The sequence below is a fragment of the Pichia kudriavzevii genome, chromosome 3 (genome assembly GCF_003054445.1).
Source record: "Pichia kudriavzevii chromosome 3, complete sequence".
In the NCBI taxonomy this organism is placed as follows: domain Eukaryota; kingdom Fungi; phylum Ascomycota; class Pichiomycetes; order Pichiales; family Pichiaceae; genus Pichia; species Pichia kudriavzevii.
In genome coordinates this window covers 754,826-774,915 of record NC_042508.1, presented here as the reverse complement: position 1 = coordinate 774,915, position 20,090 = coordinate 754,826, and the positions used below count along the sequence as shown (strand labels likewise).

At 36.2% G+C, this 20,090-nt stretch overlaps 10 protein-coding genes and 3 non-coding genes across 13 annotated transcripts; 5 read left to right on the top strand and 8 right to left on the bottom strand.

Moving 5' to 3' along the window:
- Positions 1 to 234: 234 nt before the first annotated feature.
- On the top strand, positions 235 to 1,731 carry C5L36_0C03620 (uncharacterized protein; the record flags this gene model as incomplete). The annotated part of the gene is made up of 1 exon (XM_029466039.1): positions 235 to 1,731. One exon carries the CDS (start codon positions 235 to 237, stop codon positions 1,729 to 1,731), a length of 1,497 nt encoding a protein of 498 aa, XP_029321899.1.
- A 137-nt stretch (positions 1,732 to 1,868) lies between these two features.
- On the bottom strand, positions 1,869 to 3,737 carry C5L36_0C03610 (uncharacterized protein; the record flags this gene model as incomplete). The annotated part of the gene is made up of 1 exon (XM_029466038.1): positions 1,869 to 3,737. One exon carries the CDS (start codon positions 3,735 to 3,737, stop codon positions 1,869 to 1,871), a length of 1,869 nt encoding a protein of 622 aa, XP_029321898.1.
- A 427-nt stretch (positions 3,738 to 4,164) lies between these two features.
- C5L36_0C03600 (uncharacterized protein) lies at positions 4,165 to 6,267 on the top strand (the record flags this gene model as incomplete). Its single annotated transcript, XM_029466037.1, has 1 exon — positions 4,165 to 6,267. The coding sequence occupies one exon, from the start codon at positions 4,165 to 4,167 to the stop codon at positions 6,265 to 6,267; it is 2,103 nt and encodes a 700-aa protein (XP_029321897.1).
- A 177-nt stretch (positions 6,268 to 6,444) lies between these two features.
- C5L36_0Ctrna3H lies at positions 6,445 to 6,516 on the bottom strand. The gene has a single exon. It is a non-coding gene; the product is annotated as a tRNA-His (tRNA).
- Positions 6,517 to 6,523: 7 nt separating this feature from the next.
- C5L36_0Ctrna6F lies at positions 6,524 to 6,595 on the bottom strand. The gene has a single exon. It is a non-coding gene; the product is annotated as a tRNA-Phe (tRNA).
- Positions 6,596 to 6,876: 281 nt separating this feature from the next.
- On the top strand, positions 6,877 to 6,948 carry C5L36_0Ctrna5F. Its single transcript has one exon. It is a non-coding gene; the product is annotated as a tRNA-Phe (tRNA).
- A 299-nt stretch (positions 6,949 to 7,247) lies between these two features.
- Positions 7,248 to 8,225, top strand: C5L36_0C03590 (uncharacterized protein; the record flags this gene model as incomplete). Its single annotated transcript, XM_029466036.1, has 1 exon — positions 7,248 to 8,225. One exon carries the CDS (start codon positions 7,248 to 7,250, stop codon positions 8,223 to 8,225), a length of 978 nt encoding a protein of 325 aa, XP_029321896.1.
- A 232-nt stretch (positions 8,226 to 8,457) lies between these two features.
- Positions 8,458 to 9,450, top strand: C5L36_0C03580 (uncharacterized protein; the record flags this gene model as incomplete). Its single annotated transcript, XM_029466035.1, has 1 exon — positions 8,458 to 9,450. The coding sequence occupies one exon, from the start codon at positions 8,458 to 8,460 to the stop codon at positions 9,448 to 9,450; it is 993 nt and encodes a 330-aa protein (XP_029321895.1).
- C5L36_0C03570 (uncharacterized protein) lies at positions 9,415 to 10,425 on the bottom strand (the record flags this gene model as incomplete). Its single annotated transcript, XM_029466034.1, has 1 exon — positions 9,415 to 10,425. The coding sequence occupies one exon, from the start codon at positions 10,423 to 10,425 to the stop codon at positions 9,415 to 9,417; it is 1,011 nt and encodes a 336-aa protein (XP_029321894.1).
- A 512-nt stretch (positions 10,426 to 10,937) lies between these two features.
- Positions 10,938 to 14,954, bottom strand: C5L36_0C03560 (uncharacterized protein; the record flags this gene model as incomplete). The annotated part of the gene is made up of 1 exon (XM_029466033.1): positions 10,938 to 14,954. The coding sequence occupies one exon, from the start codon at positions 14,952 to 14,954 to the stop codon at positions 10,938 to 10,940; it is 4,017 nt and encodes a 1,338-aa protein (XP_029321893.1).
- A 366-nt stretch (positions 14,955 to 15,320) lies between these two features.
- On the bottom strand, positions 15,321 to 17,501 carry C5L36_0C03550 (uncharacterized protein; the record flags this gene model as incomplete). The annotated part of the gene is made up of 1 exon (XM_029466032.1): positions 15,321 to 17,501. The coding sequence occupies one exon, from the start codon at positions 17,499 to 17,501 to the stop codon at positions 15,321 to 15,323; it is 2,181 nt and encodes a 726-aa protein (XP_029321892.1).
- Positions 17,502 to 17,736: 235 nt separating this feature from the next.
- Positions 17,737 to 18,756, bottom strand: C5L36_0C03540 (uncharacterized protein; the record flags this gene model as incomplete). The annotated part of the gene is made up of 1 exon (XM_029466031.1): positions 17,737 to 18,756. One exon carries the CDS (start codon positions 18,754 to 18,756, stop codon positions 17,737 to 17,739), a length of 1,020 nt encoding a protein of 339 aa, XP_029321891.1.
- Positions 18,757 to 19,086: 330 nt separating this feature from the next.
- On the bottom strand, positions 19,087 to 19,983 carry C5L36_0C03530 (uncharacterized protein; the record flags this gene model as incomplete). Its single annotated transcript, XM_029466030.1, has 1 exon — positions 19,087 to 19,983. The coding sequence occupies one exon, from the start codon at positions 19,981 to 19,983 to the stop codon at positions 19,087 to 19,089; it is 897 nt and encodes a 298-aa protein (XP_029321890.1).
- Positions 19,984 to 20,090: the final 107 nt, after the last annotated feature.

Here is a 20,090-nt window from a genome sequence, read left to right as displayed (position 1 = left end):
GATCAAACTAATGAATTCAACAGAATGGCCTACATAGTAGACATTCAAATGACCAACTCTTGAGCTAGGAAATTAACAATCTTACTAAAACAAATTTTCAATTTTAGCATCAAGGAAATTTTCTAAATGGCAGTGACCTCAATAGCAAAGAGCAGTGATCACCCTGCAGAATCCCTTTCCAAATTGGTCCCGGAGGACATCAAGAATCAACTGTTGAAAACACCAAAATTCTTGATGATTGAACATCAAAACCATGCAAGCACACTTTCATCATTAAGAAACAATTTCAAGTATTCATTTGTAGTACAATGGATTTACCTTTTGAAACATGTTATCAAGTTAGCTGACGCGTTTGATGTTGAGAACTTTGAAGAAGAATTATTAGGCATTGCACCTCCTACCTTTCTCAACAGTTTAAAATCAAAGTTAATTTTATTCTTGAAAAACCAGAAGATTGTAAGTATCGATATGGAATTCGATTTTTTTGTTGATCAAATCTACAAGGATTATAATTTACTGGAACTAAACGGTCTAGAGCCTGAGAATGCGGGGGGACACGATGATAACGGTAATGAGAACAAAGATGGTGCCAACTATCTTAATGATAATGATGGTGATGATGATGATGATGATGATGATGATGATGACTCTCCCGTTATAACATACTCTAAATTGCCACTATCGGAAAAGATAGATGTTCTATATAATCTCATAAAACTGGCAAATACCAAATCTTATTCGAATTTCCGTAAGACTGTTGACAAATTTGAAAAACCTCAATTTGATTTAAAGATTACTCCGATTTATGAAACTGTCAAAGGTAACACAAAGGAAGAATATATCATCTTACAAGATGCTAGAGTTTATCGCAGAAAATGGGAATTTTCAAAACTTGAGATTCCAGTAGAAAAATCGGAATATAATGAGAAAGTTAAAAATCCATATACAGATTTGGCCAAACTAAGTCCTAAGTTGGTGGAATGGACTTGTCTCACAACCGGCATTTATCAATATGATAACTATATAAAAGATTTGAGAAAGTCATTTGGCAAGAAAACATCTTCGGATGAGTATGCTTTGAGTCAAGCTCTAGAAGCAAATATTGATTTTATCATTCAACATGATTTAAAGAAGAGGAAACAAAGTGCACAAAGAAAGCGTGAAATTGAAATGCAAATGTTGATGGCCAACAGAAAAAGATCTTCTAGACTAGAAGAAAAAGAAAGACGTAAAAAAGAAGAAGAAGCCGTTAGAATGAAAGAATTGGAGGTTTTGAAGCAACAAGCTGCTGAAATGAGAGCTGCTAAAAGACAAAAGTTAAAAGAGTCCATGTATAGCACAAATAATGATGGCGAAATAAACACCGCTCTAAGCAGAGAGGAAAGGTTGAGAAAAAGGCACGAAACTACACCTTTAGATAATAGCGAACAAGATGGTGCTGAAAATCATAGGGATAATGGAGAAATTAATACGGAAAGTAATGCAGATAGTTCTTTGGTTGAGATCCAGGATCCCAATGTACAAGAGTCTCCCCAACAGAATGAAAGCATAAAAGATACTTCTTCTTCAGAAACTCCTGCTTTAGCGGATAACCCCACTCAAATCACTCAATTAATTCCCCAGTCTACCAATTCAATAGGTAGTATTCAAAATGATAAAGTCTTAGGTGGTGCTGACACAGAAACAAAGCGAACTAATAATGATTACACCCTATCTCCAAGGTCCACATGACCATTTTATCAACAATAATTTGAAGGGCTCGTCATTATGTCATACGAAACATGAAAAGTACGTAGATATTACAAACTAAAAGAAAAGGAAAGGAAGCGAAAAAGTTATAATGATGTAAAAAATTAGTAATTAAAAACTTAGTTTTTTGTATAGTAGTCTCTAAAATCCACTGTTGGTGTGTGTTTTTTAAATAGATTTTTGGATCTCTTTTTGCGGTCAACCCCATACGTTCTAGTGTAAAACTCGGATGGCACTTTATGTGTTAACGTCACCACATTAGTTTGAGCATCAATAGTGACTTGTTCATCATGTAAAAGTTCATATTTGACAAACTTGTCCCAATATTCCTCAAAATCTGAAGATGAAATATAAGACGATTTTGTAGACTTGATATAATCATGCAATTCCTCCAACGTAAGGGGTTGGTCGTGGTGGCGACGTAAATACTTTATAGTATATTCTGATAGATAGTGCATCTTTTGCTCGTGCAAAAAATCAAATTCACAGGTTTCTTGTAATGGGATCAGGCCAAATACAGATTTTAGTGGATAAGTCTTCACATAGCCATAGTCGCATTGTAAAGTATTAAATTGGCATTTTGAATTAGGGGGACACTCACTGCACTGAAAATGAACTGAATCACTTATCAATGTTTCAACCTGCACAAAGTAAGGTTTCAGGTTTAGCAACTTAGATGTGTATGCATCAGGGAGTTTACCCCATAAGTCTAAAGTTTTAGAAGGTTTGTCAAACCCGCAGTAGCCAGTATTCAACTTAATTTCTCTAAAGCACAATAAAAGTAAAGTAGGAATCAGCAAATTAACAACCGTAATCCCATAAAAAAGTATCAACAACAAAATGGGAATTCTGTTCGTTCTATAACCATTATTGATATTACCAACTGTCTGGATAGTTTCAAGTTTCTCTACTTCCTCACCTCTTCCATGTTCATTCACAACGTGCTTATCCTTCCATTCACTTTGAGTGGTCTGGTTTGAGTCAGCATTCTTTTTATTACTCGCTTCTTCATTTATATCAATTGTGGTCAAGTTTTTATCAGAACTCGAATTATTCGTTTCAGGTGAGCCCAGAGGTTCAACTTGAATGGTGGACACCAACTTATTACCTTCGGTTAACACTTCTTCTTTAACTTTCTCCAAGCTTTCGTTATTATTGACAGAAACGACTTCTTTTATGCTCTTAATTGGACCTTCAAGAATCTTGTGGGGATTGACCTCACTTTCACCTGGGAAGTTGATAGTTAAAGGAACTTCTTCTCTTAATTCGCCTTCTTCTACCAGATCATCACCAAATTCAGTCTCAACGTCTTCAATAAGTAGGAATTCATTTCCTTGTGAATTGTGGATGTTATTTTCCGCCTCTCTCCTTGACTCTTTCACTTTTTCTATTATATTTAACTCATCTTTTCGTTCTACGGGTGAATGAGATCTCGTTTTGGAGTCAGAAGACACGCTATCGTTGAAACTTTTACTAGAGGGGATAGATTTATCAAAGTGAGAAAGGATGTCCTTGGTCGAGGCAGGTTTCTTATCTGCAAATCTGGTTTTCCTTAGAATTGTAGATGTGTCGATGGAATTATTGAAGATATCGTCATTTTCATTAGGTTCAAATTTTTCGATCCCTAAAAATGAAGAGCTGGAATCTAGCAATTCAGTATTAGTCTTTCTTATTTTCTTTTTAGCCTTCTTCGACGTCGCTTCAGAATGGCGCTTTGATGGTATGCTTTTTTCTGATTTTGAGGAATCTGCACCATGCTTATCCTCGTGTACAGCTTCACAGATTTCTTCAGATGATGGTTCCGTTTGATACTTTTTTAGTATTTGCAAAGCTCTTGGTTTAATATGTTTGTTGAAGATGTTGATCAGCTCTTGTTTGTTTGCATTTGAAGGGAATGGTACTTCATGCTCAACCAACACTGATCTTAGGTTGGGCACCGTAAGTTTTGAGATGTCAAAATCGTCGGCTAAATATATTTGTGCATCCATCTCAGAAATTAATTTGCTTGTGCCCACTTAAATTCAGCACCGTAATATTATAGCTATATGAATGTCAGGTTACTTAAAGCTGAAAAGTTGATCAAAAGTAAAGAAAATATGTAGTATAGAGAGCCAACAAATCTTCAATTTTTTTGTTTGTATTTTACTTTTCCGGGAAATCAAAATAAACCTTATTTCAGACTTTTATCTGCGAGGCTCGTAAGTTTGTGATATCTGTTACTTTTCAGTTTCTTAAAACATTTGGCGTCGCGTCGCTTGGGGCATAACAATTTTGCGACATGAATCTGCTTATACCGAGAATTAAAAATTTTTATGAATAAGAGACCAAATGAAAAATGGATGGAGATAGAAAGAACATTGAAACTGAGACTTCATATTACTTGATTACTCAAGACATTGTCACTATTTAACTATTATGTCTGAGCAGAAAGATCAAACCCCTCAGAATGGTCAGTTTGACCAGAACAACCTAGCTCAAGGCATGCAAAATATGAACTTGAATGCTGGTACACCAGCTTTTAACCCAAATGCAATTCCAACATTTGTTCCAGGTGTAGGTTTCCAGGCCCCAGCATTTGATGCTAACCAGCAACTGCCACAACAACAACAGTATCAAAACTACAACAACTACAATAACAATAACGGTTATACCAAAAATTATAACAACAGAGGTGGCTATAACAATTATAACAATTATAACAATTATAACAATAGAAACAACTATAATAGTAGAAATAACTATAATAGTAACGGTTACAATAATTATAACAACAACAACAACAACAACAACTATAACAACAACTATAACAACAACTATAACAGCGGTTACCAACCACAAGAGCAACAAGAGCAATCTGGTTCCCAACAGATGAGTTTCGAAGATTATCAGAAACAACAACAAGAAAAACTCAATGCTGCTCCAAAGAAGAAAGTTCTAAAATTAAACTTGAAATCCAGTACTGTTAAAATTCCTTCAAAACCTAACTCAGAAGAACCAAAGACCGAAAAAGTGAAGGAAGACACGATCGAAAAGGAAAAGGTACAAGAGGATCTTCAAGCAAAAAAGACAGAAGAAACTAAGAAAAACAAAGAATCCAAGGCTGAAGAACCAAAGAAGGTTGAGCCAACTAAAAAAGCTGAGACTATGAAGAAGTCTGATTCCGTTGCAAAAGCTTCGGCTAAGGAAGTGGAAGACCAGATCGACCCAGCCATCGTTAATGATATGTTTGGTGGTAAGGAGCACATGTCCATTATTTTCATGGGTCATGTCGATGCAGGTAAGTCTACTATGGGTGGTAATTTGCTATATTTGACTGGTGCCGTTGATAAGCGTACTGTAGAAAAGTACGAACGCGAGGCCAAAGATGCCGGTAGACAAGGTTGGTACTTGTCTTGGATTATGGACACCAACAAGGAAGAAAGAAATGATGGTAAGACCATTGAAGTTGGTAAGTCTTACTTTGAAACCGATAAGAGACGTTATACTATTTTAGATGCCCCAGGTCACAAACTTTATGTTTCTGAAATGATTGGTGGTGCATCTCAAGCTGATGTCGGTGTTTTGGTCATTTCCGCAAGAAAGGGAGAGTATGAAGCAGGTTTTGAAAGAGGTGGTCAATCTAGAGAGCACGCTATCTTAGCTAAGACCCAAGGTGTCAACAAAATTGTTGTTGTTATCAATAAGATGGATGATCCTACCGTTGGTTGGTCTGAAGAAAGATACAATGAATGTATTAGTAAGTTATCTCTCTTTTTGAGAGGTGTCGGTTATGCAAAAGAAGACATTACATTCATGCCTGTTTCCGGGTTTACTGGTGAGGGTTTGAAGGAAAGAATTCCAAAGGAGCATGCACCTTGGTATAATGGACCATCTCTGCTAGAGTTCTTAGATAACATGCCTTTAGCGCAAAGAAAGATTAACGATCCATTTATGCTTCCAGTTTCCGGTAAGATGAAAGATTTAGGTACTGTTATCGAGGGTAAAATTGAGTCGGGACACATCAAGAAGGGCCAAAGTCTATTATTAATGCCAAATAGAACCAACGTTGAAGTCCTAACCATTTATAACGAAACTGAGGCAGAAGCTGATTCCGCCTTTTGTGGTGAACAAGTAAGACTCAGATTGAAGAACGTTGAAGAAGAAGATGTTTCTGTTGGTTACGTGTTAACCTCAACACTTCATCCAGTCCATACCGTGACTAAGTTTGAAGCCCAAGTTGCCATCGTTGAGTTAAAGTCTATTTTATCGTCAGGTTTCTCTTGTGTCATGCACGTTCATACTGCTATTGAAGAAGTCACTTTCACCCAGTTGTTGCATAAATTAGAAAAAGGCACTAATAGAAAGTCTAAGAAGGCACCTGCATTTGCAAAGCAAGGTATGAAAATTATTGCCATTCTTGAAACAACTGAGCCTGTCTGCCTTGAAACTTATGATGACTACCAACAATTAGGTAGGTTCACCTTGAGAGATCAAGGTCAAACCATTGCTATTGGTAAAGTTACCAAACTTTTAGAATAAGTTTTATCTGAGCCTTCCTGATGTATTTGAGTTTATTTTAGTGTATATCTGTTGTGTTGCTTTATAATTAGTTCTTTATATCGCAAATCCAAATTCACTATTGAAGTGCAGTAAAACATCTTGGTAAACAATAGATCACCCGCCTCTTCGAAAAAAAAAGAAATTGAAAAAATAATATGCCGTTCCCAGGAATCGAACCTGGGTCTCATCGGCCACAACGATGCGTACTCACCACTATACTAGAACGGCTAGAAAATGCGAGCTCTGTGGATCGAACACAGGGCCTCCAGATCTTCAGTCTGGCGCTCTCCCACTGAGCTAAGCCCGCAATTGATGAAATGAAAGTGTTGCTGGTGATCCGTACTTTAGAATCTGATTATTGCTTATTTATATCTTATATATTTTTATACGTTAATTCTCTGAGAACATATATGGAATGTCCTCTGTTTAAATAGTAATTCTTTAATTTAAAAATAGCATTTTGAGGGATTTAATTATCTTCTAGAACTTCTGTTTAACCTTCTACAATCTTCTTCAACCTTCTATATGATTACCCGATGAGGAAATAGAGAGATAGTCCTTTGTCTGATCTCTTACATTTCATCAATTGCGGGCTTAGCTCAGTGGGAGAGCGCCAGACTGAAGATCTGGAGGCCCTGTGTTCGATCCACAGAGCTCGCATTTCCATTTATTTTTTTGAAAGTTTTTTTAGGTTGTCTTTATTTGTTGATAGCTATGTACCATTCAATAGTAATGACCACAAAAGTTTGTATTGTTTGAATTTATTGCTAAATACAGGTAAAAAGTGTTTGTATAATCTTTTATTTTCATTTTATCAGGTGGTGAAAATGTTAAAATCTAGCCAATCTCGCGTAGAATAAGTGAACGTGAATGAGATCTTTTTTAATGAAAGTAATGAGTGCAAACTCTTACCGGATGGAGCCCAGGAAATGCAGCATTAATTAAACGTTGCTTCAATAATGCCTTTAATACAAAAAATTCAGGCTAGACCTATATCATTTCACTCAATTAAGTCATTGTTCAAATCGACTGGTTCAACTGCATCCACGGAGTTAGAGAAACCATTGACATCATTGCCAAATGCCACTGGTATAGGAGCTTTTGCTGAACCTGTTACATATCAGGTTTTAGGTTCGTCTTCAAACTTACTGAACATCAAATTACCGAAGTCCTCTATATTGAATCTTCGTTATTCAAGTTCTAATCAAAAAATAATAGCAATGAATGGTCACATAAATTCTTTGTGCTTAGAAATAAGCAAGACGGCCGACTCCGGTTTAATATTCCAAAGGTGTTTCAATGAGAAGGAGGCCATGTCATTTTTGATTGCTCCTAAAGCACATAATTCTTGCTTTGCAGTTGCTGAAAATGGAGAGTCCAATTGGATTCTAAAAAAATCGTCCCTCCTTTCATGGTCGGGGCCTGGAATTAGACCAGTATCCCCAAAAAATAATTATTCGTATGTCCAGATGATTGGAAGTGGAAGTTTTGTCATATCATGTCCAGGACAACTTATTCAACTTGATTTAAAAGAAGGAGAGAACATACAGGTAAACACCAAGTCTATCGTTGCCTATACCCACTCAAGAGGAGATGATGGCTCGTTCAACGAACTTGAGGGTAACGTGAAAAGCATCGTTGATTTTAGTGTCGGAAGAGCTCCAGCATCTCTAAGATTCAATTGGGTTTTGAGCTATTTGAAAATTCCCGAATCCGTGTCAACTGATCCTAATTTCAAAATGATATTGCATACATTACATTCACTAACTAATTATATCAAAACCGCTATACTCAAGCTTAAAAGTCTTATTCCATATCATAGATCAGACGTCTTTGTTGAACTCAAAGGCCCTAAAACATTATTTCTAACTAACTCAGTCCACGTAAATGATAGAGTCTTAACAAAGGCTGAAATAAATAGATTAACTTATACATAAGTTATGTACTGTATACGTGAAATATATTCTTACCGTTGTTTATTAAAAAAGTATGAAAGTATTTAATTTGGTCCTATGTAGGTCCAATAGAAATTTACTGCCTTGAAGCGTAATAATGAGTATCTTACTCTGGTACGCATTAGAAATTGACTCAATCCCCAAAAAAAAATTAGACCGGATTAAACATTTCAAGATTAAAGACCTTTGCACTATTATCCAAATTCAGTAACTAATGATTCGTTCATTCTGTTCACATATTTCACAAAGATTTACAGGTAAATTAAAGCTTGCACTGAAGCTTTCAGACGAAGAAATAAAAGAGTTCAAGAGTAGATTACTGAATTCTTCGTGGGAAATCAAAGATGAGTTTGTTTCAACTCTTCCAGCTAAACAAATATACGTGACAACACAATCTTTACTGGATAGATCATGTCCATTATTTATGGAAAGCTTAAACAAAAATAGTGATCAGACCCATACAGTTAACTTGAATGAAATGTTTCCGATTGGATCGGGGTTACCGTTGGCGTATTCGTTAGGCTACTGTAACCCGCTTTCTAATGAGTCAGAATTGGGCATAGACGGTTATGACAATTATCATGCTCCGTGTGATAAGAAAGTAGAGTTTTTCAAGAGGCGGATGTGGGTCAATGGTTCCTTTGCTTATAATCATTCCAATCCGTTAAAATTTGGAGATAAACTAAACTTTACTGAAACTGTTAAGCGTGTTAAGGTTTTGAAAGAAACTGGTACAATATTTGCTGAATATAAGAGGTGTTTTAATAATCAGAACGGCAGTTGCATAGTCGAAATGAGGGGGCTGGGATATCTGGCTGATCTCTATTCCAGTTACAAACAGAGATTCTCTACGATTGAAAATCCCGACAAAAGCATAACGGTTGTGCCGACTCTATTGACTAACTTTAGAATGAGTGCAGTCACTTTCAATTCTCACCAGATACATTACAACCCAGAATATGCTAAAAGTATTGAAAACTATCCAGATATAGTAATAGAGGCTCCATTATTGATATCACTTGCCTCTCAGTTTTGGTTAAACTATAACACAGATATTTGGGTGAAAAGTTTCAAATATAAGATCTCGGCTCCAAGTTTTGTAAACAAACCACTTACTATAAGTTACAAGAAATTAAACGGAGTAACCAAATTATGGATCACCAACCAAAACTCAGTTGTTTGCTTCGAAGCTACATTGCAAACCTAAATCCTCCGAATATTTATCTTCAAATTCCGCTTCATGTTCTTTCCATCTTATCCACTTAGTGGCAGGTTTCTCATCCAAATCTATCACGAATACTTTCTTATCATTTAGCTTCATCAGCAATGAGACATCTCGGATAGTCATCTCAAATTTTAATTCTTCAGTGACATCCTCTTCTGATTTCAAATTCAAAAGAAGCTTGTGGACATCTGATTTGTTTTGCAGTGCATAAAGCGTTTCAAAGAGATTGTAATTTCTTTGAATAGTTTCTCTTAGATCATTTTTCACACTTTTATTTATTCCTCTCCTGTTGAGTTCCTGTTGGACTTCGTTACACCAGATATCTATTCCATTTTTCTGTAAAAGTTTCAAGTGACATGGGTTGAATTTTTGGCCTTTATACATTGCATTTAAGCAATTTCGACAGCTCTTGTGATTCTCCGGTAAGGTGTATAGCCATTTAGGTTTAAATTCTAAAATAGTTTCATTATTCCCTTTCTCCACAAAAAATGTATGGTATTTGCTCAGTCTATAACAATTGTATCGGCTTAAAGGATAGGAAAATATGTTGTCCATCAGCAGCACATATTTTTCTTCTAAATTTAAGTTGAAGTTTGCCACCTTTTTTCGACCAAAATCCTCAAGCTTTTGCAACAATATTGGATCAACTTGGAGTATGCTACACGCAACAAGATAGCTTCTCAAACTATCGAATTTTCCTGAAACTAAAGCGTTGTATATGACTGTAGTGCAAATTTCACTATGTAGCAATCGTACTCTTATAATTTTATGTTTGAGATCATCACGGTCACCCCAATAGGCGAATACAGCATTTGCTGAGCCACAACCTATAAATTCTAAATCATGTAACACATCCAGCGTCAATAGCATGTGATTTCTTGGAGGAGAACTTGTTTCTCCATCTTCTGAAAAAGCTACACAACCATCCATAAAATCTGTTTGTTCACGCCTAACCATCCAATTTCATACACTTGTCCGGTACTTATCCACATCTGATTATTTATCATTTCCAAATGGAAGACTCGCAGGCCGCAGCAACAGCAAAAACTGGATCAGTGGTTAGATCATGAATTTTTTCTCGCTTTGCTACAAAAGTGTGGATCAGTAATATTACTCAAAACCTTCTTAATAAGAGAATGAAATTCCTTTTTACTCTTTCACTTAAATCTCAGTGGGTACTTTAATACTAACATTTTACGTTGTGACCTCTAGCAGACAACTTATTTTGTTCCAGTTTAGCCTTTTTTTTAGCCTTTTCAACTACAGAATTTCACTATTTTACCTTCGCCAAGTTTTTCATTCCATGCACCACGGAAATTCATCAACATATGTAGCTCCAATTCTTTTTTTGCTATGGATATATCTGATTACATATATACTTAATTATCTACAAGCACTTTTGTGAGAAATGTACACACGATCTTACTTTCTTAAGTCCCCAACTTCATCATCCAAAGTAATTCTATTATCTATTGTAAAGATATCATATCCCGGTATACATCTACTAGAGCGTCTTTACCCAATTTAATAGCAAACATTTTTTTTTTATCTTCGGCCATGCTACTGAATCTAGTCAATAACCGATATTCAATAATCGGCCTTTTTATAACATTCATCTCGTCTTGTAAGTCACCAACAGCATTCATTTTTGCATTCAAACCCAACCAATGTGCTTCTTTATCTGCAATTTGGTTTTGCAAGGAATAAAGTCTTCTATACTGATATTCGTTGATTGGGGAAACTTTGTATATTGAGCCATCAATATTACAACCAATAACCTCAAACCCTAAATCAACGTCTTTTCTAATAGGCAACGTGTTAACCATTGAAAAACATGCCTCTCTTCTGTCTTTCCGAAGCATTTTTGTTGTATAAGAGTTAGTTCTCAGGGCTGTTCTTCTGAGTAGTTTATGTCCTTTTAAGGAATTGACATCATATGGATCATATTGTAAAATATGAAGGACTCTGTTATCATCAGAAGCCAATATAAACATGCTTTGATTATGTACTATGAATTCACACTCATTAAGTTTCATGTTGTGTTCATCTTTACCCAGTGAAACCATACGATAAGGCTCAGCTTCAAATCCATGCAGAGATACACTTTGGTACGAATCACCAATCAAAATGAAGTTTTCAAACGCTTTTACTTTGGACGAGAACAAAGAAGTGTCTACAAATGCAACAGGCGTGGAATTGCTTTCTCCTTTTAACTGCCTCACTAACATCCTCTGTCCTTGAATTACAGCAAACCTACCATCGACTTCACATACATCCAAAATAGGCCCCTTGTATGTTTCTGTACTTAATAACTTAAGTTTGTGTTTGGCTTCAGGAAAACCAGGCTCCGGAACGACATTGATAATATCCAAATATTTATATGCACCCATTGTAGCAACATCTTCGTTTTGATAGATTCCTGTCCCGACAAATATCTGAGCCCTTTTCCCTTCAGTACCATTTATTCTCAAATTAGAAACATTCAGTGCAGTACAAACCTCATTTTCATCGAGATCTAGCGTGTCAATTACAGTTAAATTCCCTGGTGATAGTAGCTTTATAGCTCCCCTGTAGTTTTGTGCTGGCTTCTTAAGGTCTCTATTATGATCAATAGTATCTTCACCTTCTTCGTCCAAAAGATTATAATTTTCAGTGGATATAGTTGAAACCAGAAAAACATTTGCGTCTTCATGATAAGCAATTTTATCGATGGTTTCCCCAACTTTGCATTTCTTTATTGGAAGTTTATTGGAGTAGTCGTATTCAAAGTCCAACTGCACCATTCTACATGATTTTTTATCATCAATAGTAATAATACCATCAGAGCAAATGTTAGTGGAATAAGGCGCAAAATACAAGAATGGCATTGAGGTAAACTTGAACATTCTTGGAACTGAATTATATTGTTTGTAGATAATAAAAGGTAGCGCACCACTGACCATTATCACAGATGAGCCACCAACGTCATCAATTTTAAAGAGGTTCCTCTCAACTTTTGTAGCAAATGAATAGGAATTACCCGGAGCGCCAGTTATCGGCAACTGAAATAAATCGTTTGCTTTCATGAACTTGAAATATTTTTTCTGGGTGTCATAAAATAATTGATACATTATCACTTCACCACCAAAAGTTAGAATTATCATGTAATCCTCACGATCATATTTATCTCCGATCTGTGTAAAGATACATTGCTTCAAAATAGGATCGACATCGGCTTCATAATTAGGATTCATAGCTGTAAGTTGTAAATACTCAGGCATATTGTGTATGCCTTCAAACTCATATACTTTTTCCAAATGCTCCTTTCTGAAGACCAATAGTCTGTTATCAGCTGTCACAAGCCAAAATAGAACTTCCTCGTTACGTATATCCTTCTTTACATCAACGAGTTCCCCAACAGCATCTCTTTTTTTGGCAGGCACAGCCCAGGTCAAAAGATCCGATTTCGTAATCCAAGCATTTGTGAATATTTGAAAGTTTAGTAGGGCAGGTAAGTCCATCCTAGCTAATTCTTTGGAATTGTCGTCATATTCAAGAATTTCAATTTCGCCGGTTTTCATTAGTAAAACAATATAATTATCATATATTATAGAGAGGTTTACTTCCTTCTCTACTTTTAGTGAGCAGATAAAACCAAAGGATAAATTGTAAATAAGGACTTCATGGGCTATAATTTGAACAGGTCTTATTTTTTCATTGATACTGATAGAGCCAAATTGAACTGAAAAGTGTTTCCCTCTAAAAGCCTTTGTTTTATATTCTTGGTAGTCCTTGGAAACCTCAAAAATTTGGGTTGTAGACATCTTTTGGTCAGTGATAATCAAATATTTGGTCTCTCCGTCGTGGCTGTTAATTGTCCAAATTTTGCTAGCATGAGAGAATTTTAGGGAAGACTTGATCAGTGGTTTAGCAGTTGGTGTGATTATCGAAACGGAGCCTGATTTTCCTAGCCCTGAGGTACCATATATTGCACATTCCTTATAATTTGGATTTGTAAGACCATGTAACTTTTTTTCAGTTGAAGAGTACCCAAACGTAAAATCGGACAAAGGACCAGTATTTATTAATGCATCAATCATTGTGAATTTACAGTTAGTCAAAGAAGTGCTTAATTCATCATTATTTTGTGCCCCATTATCATTGTACAACCAGAAATCGTCATCAGTATCTACTATTTCATCGCCATCATGATTGTCGCTTGAAGTAGTGGGCTGCAACCGGTATTCCCATTTTACAAGCACAGAGTCACTCCCCCGGGAGCACATAAAAACCATGTTCTTATGAGGTATAGTTTCAATACTCAAAATTGAGTTGACGCTGATATCTGCATAATTTGATGGACTATTTGAAACAATTCTGTTGAGATTAGAAACGCCTCCAATTTCATCGAATATCAAAGTGTAAAATTCCCCATCTTTTGTTACTAATAATACTTCATTTTTTCCAACTTGTGCAACTGCAGAATGTTCTAAAAACAGGTTAAGTTCCTGTTGGCTTTTCAAAGGAAAAGAACTGCTTAAACAATAAAATTCGTTCACATATATACCCTTGGGGGACCCCAAAGAATTAATATGGATTATTTCATTTGCACCAACAATCAATAATCCATTGATCGGATCGTCAAGTGGAACTATCCGATAAAGATCATAAGGTAGGCTGTTAATTTCGATAATAACATTTGCAGATTTTTCTTTCAAATGGAGTGATAACACTATCAACTTTAGATTGTCCTTTCTCTTTGGCAAGTAGCCTGCCCAGGTTTCTGAATCCGGTGCATATAAAATGGCCAGCGTTGGGCTTCTGTATGAATTTAGAAACTGAATATCGATTATATTTTTCAGGCCGTGATGTAATGTACTTGCGTTAACTATAAAACTCTCTTCAAATAAATCGTTTTTTGACAGTTCATTTGTTTTATCGGAGTTTTCCAGAGGATCATAGTCATCATTTAACTCCATGTCGTGATCAACTTGAACGAAGGGTAAAAATACTACCAAGTCTTCAACTTGCATTATGGAGCAGCCAAAATTTGGATCAGTTCTATGCGAAACAACTGAATCTTTCAACTTTTCCATAAGTAGAGAATTCAAAACTGTCTCATAATAGTGCAAGCTCACTACACTTACAGTAAAGTCTGCAGGATTCCATTTAACAAGAGAGATTTTGGCAGGTTCAGTTGATATGAGTAAATAGTCTACATTTTCACCGGTGGTCCTGAATCTATGCATATCTAAAATGACACCATTCAGAGTATATTCCGTAACCAAAATCAATTTGTAATTCTCTTCACTTATGGCATGGTATCCTGATAAATCAATTTTTTCATCCTTTATCGAATCAAATTTTGAGCTAACATCAACGATTTTGAAGACTTGAATTAAATTTCCCTTGGACACAATTAGATTATCTTCATCTTTTGAAACAAAATTGCAGTACAAACTCAACAAAGAGGTAGTAGGATTAACAAACTGATTGTAGACATCCATCTCTCAATGCTGGACTCCCTGTGAAATCAAAAAAGACTAAACGCTTCCTTCAGCTTTCCTCTTTATACTTCCACTATGATGAATTTGTTCAGAGCAGAGTTCTCGCCATATAAAAAAACAGAAGCTTTTTTTTTTTTGGTTTTTTTATAAAAAACGAACATCCACTATGCTGGAGCAAAATCTTTACAGAACTGTCTCAGAATTGAATGAGTGGGTACGCAGAAGGGGTATAACAAAGATATAGAGGTAGCAAGATAATTTGTAATATCCAAGTATATCTAGGAAAAGAGACGCATGTTGTCAAATACAAGCAAGAAAACGTCGTGTAGCTTGCAGTGGTATATGGATGTGGTATATAGGTTGATTTTACTGCTTCTTTGAGTACTGAATCAACACATTATAAAAAATGAAGATCATCAAACAAATCAATGAGGTTAAAGTAAAAACTGAAGAATAGCAATTCTTACCTAGCAAACACATCTTTATTCTGTCGTCACCTATATATCCCCATTCACTATTTTCATCATAAATACTGCCAAAGTAGTTACTTAATAACAAAAAAATAGTGATGGGGCCAGTCCCTAATAGTGACCAAGTTGTCGCAAAGTTTTTTGCACCAAAGGAATCTGCAACAATAGAAGGCATTGTACCATAGATTGCACCATACGCTAACCCTATGGAGAATGAAATCAAAGATAAAAGATCCAGCTTATTTGAGAGAACAAGTGATACCTGACCACATCCCATGATTATGGTGGAAACAGCTAAAACGTATATTTTACTCTTTTTCATCTTTTTATGGATCAAATCGGATGTTGGGCCCGATATTAGTCTACCAAGAAAATTAGAGAATGAAATTATACTAACTTGCAACGCTTGATATGCTACCGCTAGATTTGAAGGGGTCGCATTTTCTTTTCTGTGCGGGACAGTCAATTTCTCAGCCAGTTGTAGTATAAACGTAATTTCAGAGGGTTTATGCATATTATAATAATTAACTTGTGCTCTTACAATAAATCCAATACTGAAGATGTAAACCTGGCCAATAGCACAATAAAATGCGTTCAAAATATAATGAGATAGGAATAGTTGGTTGCGAAACAACTGGGTAATGTGTTCCTTAGTAGTAGTTTTTCTTTTGTGACGTTTCCTTTTATTTGGACTTGCCTTTTGCGTAGTATTCGACTGAACAAACTGTGATGCATCATATAATCCATGGGGTTTTGCGCCACCAACGTCAGAATCCGAAGCCATAGGGGAGGATTGAATCTCACATAACGATTGAGGAAGGATATTGCTAGATTGATTTGTCTCGGGAGTTGAAGAAGCTGATCGTTCGATTGATAATGATAAATCTTCGCTTACATTGGGGTTATCTTTAAATTGTTTTAAGTTACTAAAACTACCAAATCCCCTCGCATTTCTAGGTGAGTTGTTAATCGAAGATGACAACTTAAAAGAACCAGCTCTGTAGTGATTTCTCTGCACCCGAAGATCAAAAGGAGAAGAAGATACTTCGGAGCTAGAAACCGATTTTTTGTTGAGACTGTCTGATCTAATAAAATTGGAACTATTTTGGATTGGTATATTTGTGGCACTCGTAGTAAAATTCGGTGGCAATCTTGAAGAACTAGAGGCGGAAGTACTCACCATAGAAGAAGCCCCAGTCATATCTGAAAACAAAGAGCTCGAGGAATCAGACCTATTAAAGTTATTTATTTGTGCAAATGATCCTCTATGGCCTTTAAGCAAGTATTCTATCCCAACTTCCATCTCGTTTTTACTGGTCTCTGGGCCCCGTCTCTCATCCTCTTCATTATAGGCAGAAGAATCCATTGTGTTGTAGTGACCACCTGTATCTATTTGTTCATCGTCCTCGTCGCCCTCATCGCCATTCTCATAAATACAGATGAAAATGCTGGATATTGAAATGAGGATACCGGAAAAACAAGCTATAAACCTTAGCAACCCTTCTACATTATCCGTAAACCAAAATGTGGAAACAAAAGCATAAAACAACGCTGCCAAACCGTAAGAGCTAACAGGGAACGCATTTGCCAAGCCTCGATGATTAGGAAAATTCAATGTTGCAACCTTGATAGTTGCAAAATATGACAAGACCGAACCAAAACCTATCGAACACATTGCAAATAGCAATTGTATGAAATAATGCCACTCGTTTTTGAAGTTGATATATAGAGTGAAGAATCCTGAGAATTGAAGAAATGCACCCAGTAAAAGACCAGCCTTAACACCAAATGCATCAATGATTAATCCAGCTAAAAATCCGCCAATGGAAGACCCAATGTTACCTCCAAATGAAAGATACGAGGAGTCAATTGCCGTGAAGCCACACCGATTAATTAATTGCGGAGAATATACTCCATATAGATAAGGCGTCCCTGATGCTAATGCTGCAATTGATGAGCAAATCAACGATACTCTTTTTCGTAGCTTATGTCTGTCTTTAGGAACATTGTGCGGTTGGATTACCTGTTCCGATACGAGAACGTCATCTCCATCTAAGGCCTCAAACCTACTTCCCATGCTATTATTGCCTGTGGGTTTTAATACTGTATATGCTTACCAAATTACACAAATTTTTCTCAAAAGAATGTATGAATCATCCTTTAATTTACAAAAGCGCATGTCCGAATCCTCCGCACATTCTTCGAACAATATCGACGTACATCAATTACTGGTACTCGCCGTTACAGGAAATATTTTACAAAATAGTCTAGGAAAAAATCAAGACCAGAACGGCAGCGCAAATCTCAATTGTTTATGATTTCCAAATGTTGGACACGGTGAATATCGCCGCCTCTTGCAACTGGTCAGTCCATTGGGATTGCATGAGCTGACGAAAAATACCGACAAACTCTTCCATAGTCCACTCGGCTAAACATCGCCTTCCCAATTTCAGTACCAGCGAATTATCATCATGCTTTGCGTTTTTGGAGTTCAAACTCCTCTGGCTTATTCCGCCACTACCATCTGTATTACTAATAAGCATTCTTTCAATATAGTCTTGCTTGCTGAGCATTGCTATGAACTCACTAAGAGTCTGGTTACCTAATATCGAAACTTGCTCTTTCTCTTTGAACGATAAACCAAATTTTGTCTTTAAGACATTGGTCAAATCGCTTTGCAGGATGTTGTTGTTGTGTAAGATAATAACACATATTATGAGTAATTTGAAGCCATTTTGTACAATCATCGAAGTAGGCTTTGGTAAACCCTCTCCATATACTTTGAGTTTAGACATGTTTTCCTTTGGAGTTTGCATTCCCTTTATTGATTTACCAATATTTCGTGTATTTTTGGCCATAAATGTATAGTTTAGAGCACGCAATGAAGCAGATATGTTGTTTGTAAGAATGAATCCATCAGACAAAGGCCCTGCTTTAGTTTCTCCTTTAGTTTTCTCCTTCACTGATATACTGCTCATTAAGACTTTCTTTGATGGTAATTCTTCAACCGCATATCTAAAAGTGTCAAACATCATGTTTGAAAGAATAGGAAGGACATTCTTCTTAAACTGTAGACCGGTGCCTCGTTCATTCTCAGTCTCTATTATCTTTGAGATAATAGTTTTATTAAGAGCCTGGTTTCTACTGGACAGTCCCAACATGACTCTCCCAGTGGCAATGGCGATTCTTCTAGCGGCATCCTCTTTCACCGAGTTAGATGAGCTTTCAATTCTTTGTCTTTTCAAAGAGTTTCTTTCACTTCTTGAAATGTCCAAATCGGACAACTCACCGCTTATCTCTCCGTTAAGGGCTGATCTTTTTGCTCTACTCATAAATTGATTGGGTGATTGTGTTCAAATATATTTTTTTGAGGAAGAAGTTGCATCTGTAGCTTTCTCTATAACTCAAAGCCATTTGACGCGTTTCTTCTAAAAAAACGCTATTTTAATGCTGACATGATTTAACCAGACACAGTCTATCCATCTAAGTCGCTTCATATTAGGTTTCTCATTCACGTTATTCGTCAACACTTATTTTTTTACACTGCACTGAAAGAGTACTTAGGAATAAATGTGGGTCTTCATTTCAGTTAAGGAGAATCTATATAGTTGATTAGCTAACTTCCTCAACAAAAAATTAGAATAATATACTTAAGAAAAGAATTACGATATTCTACTTTTCATTTTCGAATACACGTAGCACCCATATGCATAACTTGCTAAACCACCTAGGAACCCACCAGCATATGCACCAAATAAAACGGTTATTGGCCAGTCTTGCCAATCTCTATCCCAATCAAGAGGGATAGGAAGAACACCAAGCCAGCAACCAACTAAAGTACCAATAGCTGTACAATAAACTTGGTTAAATTTCCAATTTGCCACTTGAAAAGTGAGCAATTTCCACCAAATCTTCTTTGCATTTTTGTCAGTAAACTTGTAAACATTTAGTAATGGATAGAATGCAATTACGGAGACATGTGACGCTAGATAAAAAGTTAAAGCGTTTAAACGACCAGCAGGTGCACCAAACAGTAAAAAGGTGAGATAAACTGGAACAGATAACATGATTGAGAGGGGGAAAGACAATGCAACATAAAAGAATTCAAAGTTTGTAGGACCATCGGATCTTGCATTTTTGGTTTTTTCCCCCTTAACAGCCTCATTAACTAGAACAGCAAATATAAGAGATAAAACAGAGAGTCCATAAAAAGCCTTCTGGACACCCTCTCTAACGTCTTCCATGATGGTACCATCCACGACGATGTTGAACAACAACAGTAATAAATGGTAGGGAACTAGTGCCCATGAAGTAGTCAATAGGGGGACTGTGAACTCCTCCTTGGAATCACCACCACCGTTGGATGACGATTTTTCAGAACTCTGCCCAATGTTTCTTCTTTTTTTGCCTGTTGTAAGATCAATGTTCATGGAGTCTGGGTCAAACTCATCTTTTGAAATTGTCACCGACTCGGAGAACTCACTTTCATTTTCCTCAGTGATTTCCACAATCTTAGAGGAGTTGTCAAACGATACTCTTTTTGATTTACGGGAGGCCATCTTGTTTTAACAGAAAACAGGAGAAAAAATAGAATAGTAGCAGATACAAAAAGAGAGGAGTGGCAATACGGTAAAATTTGCAATTATTGAGGCATATATATACAGTG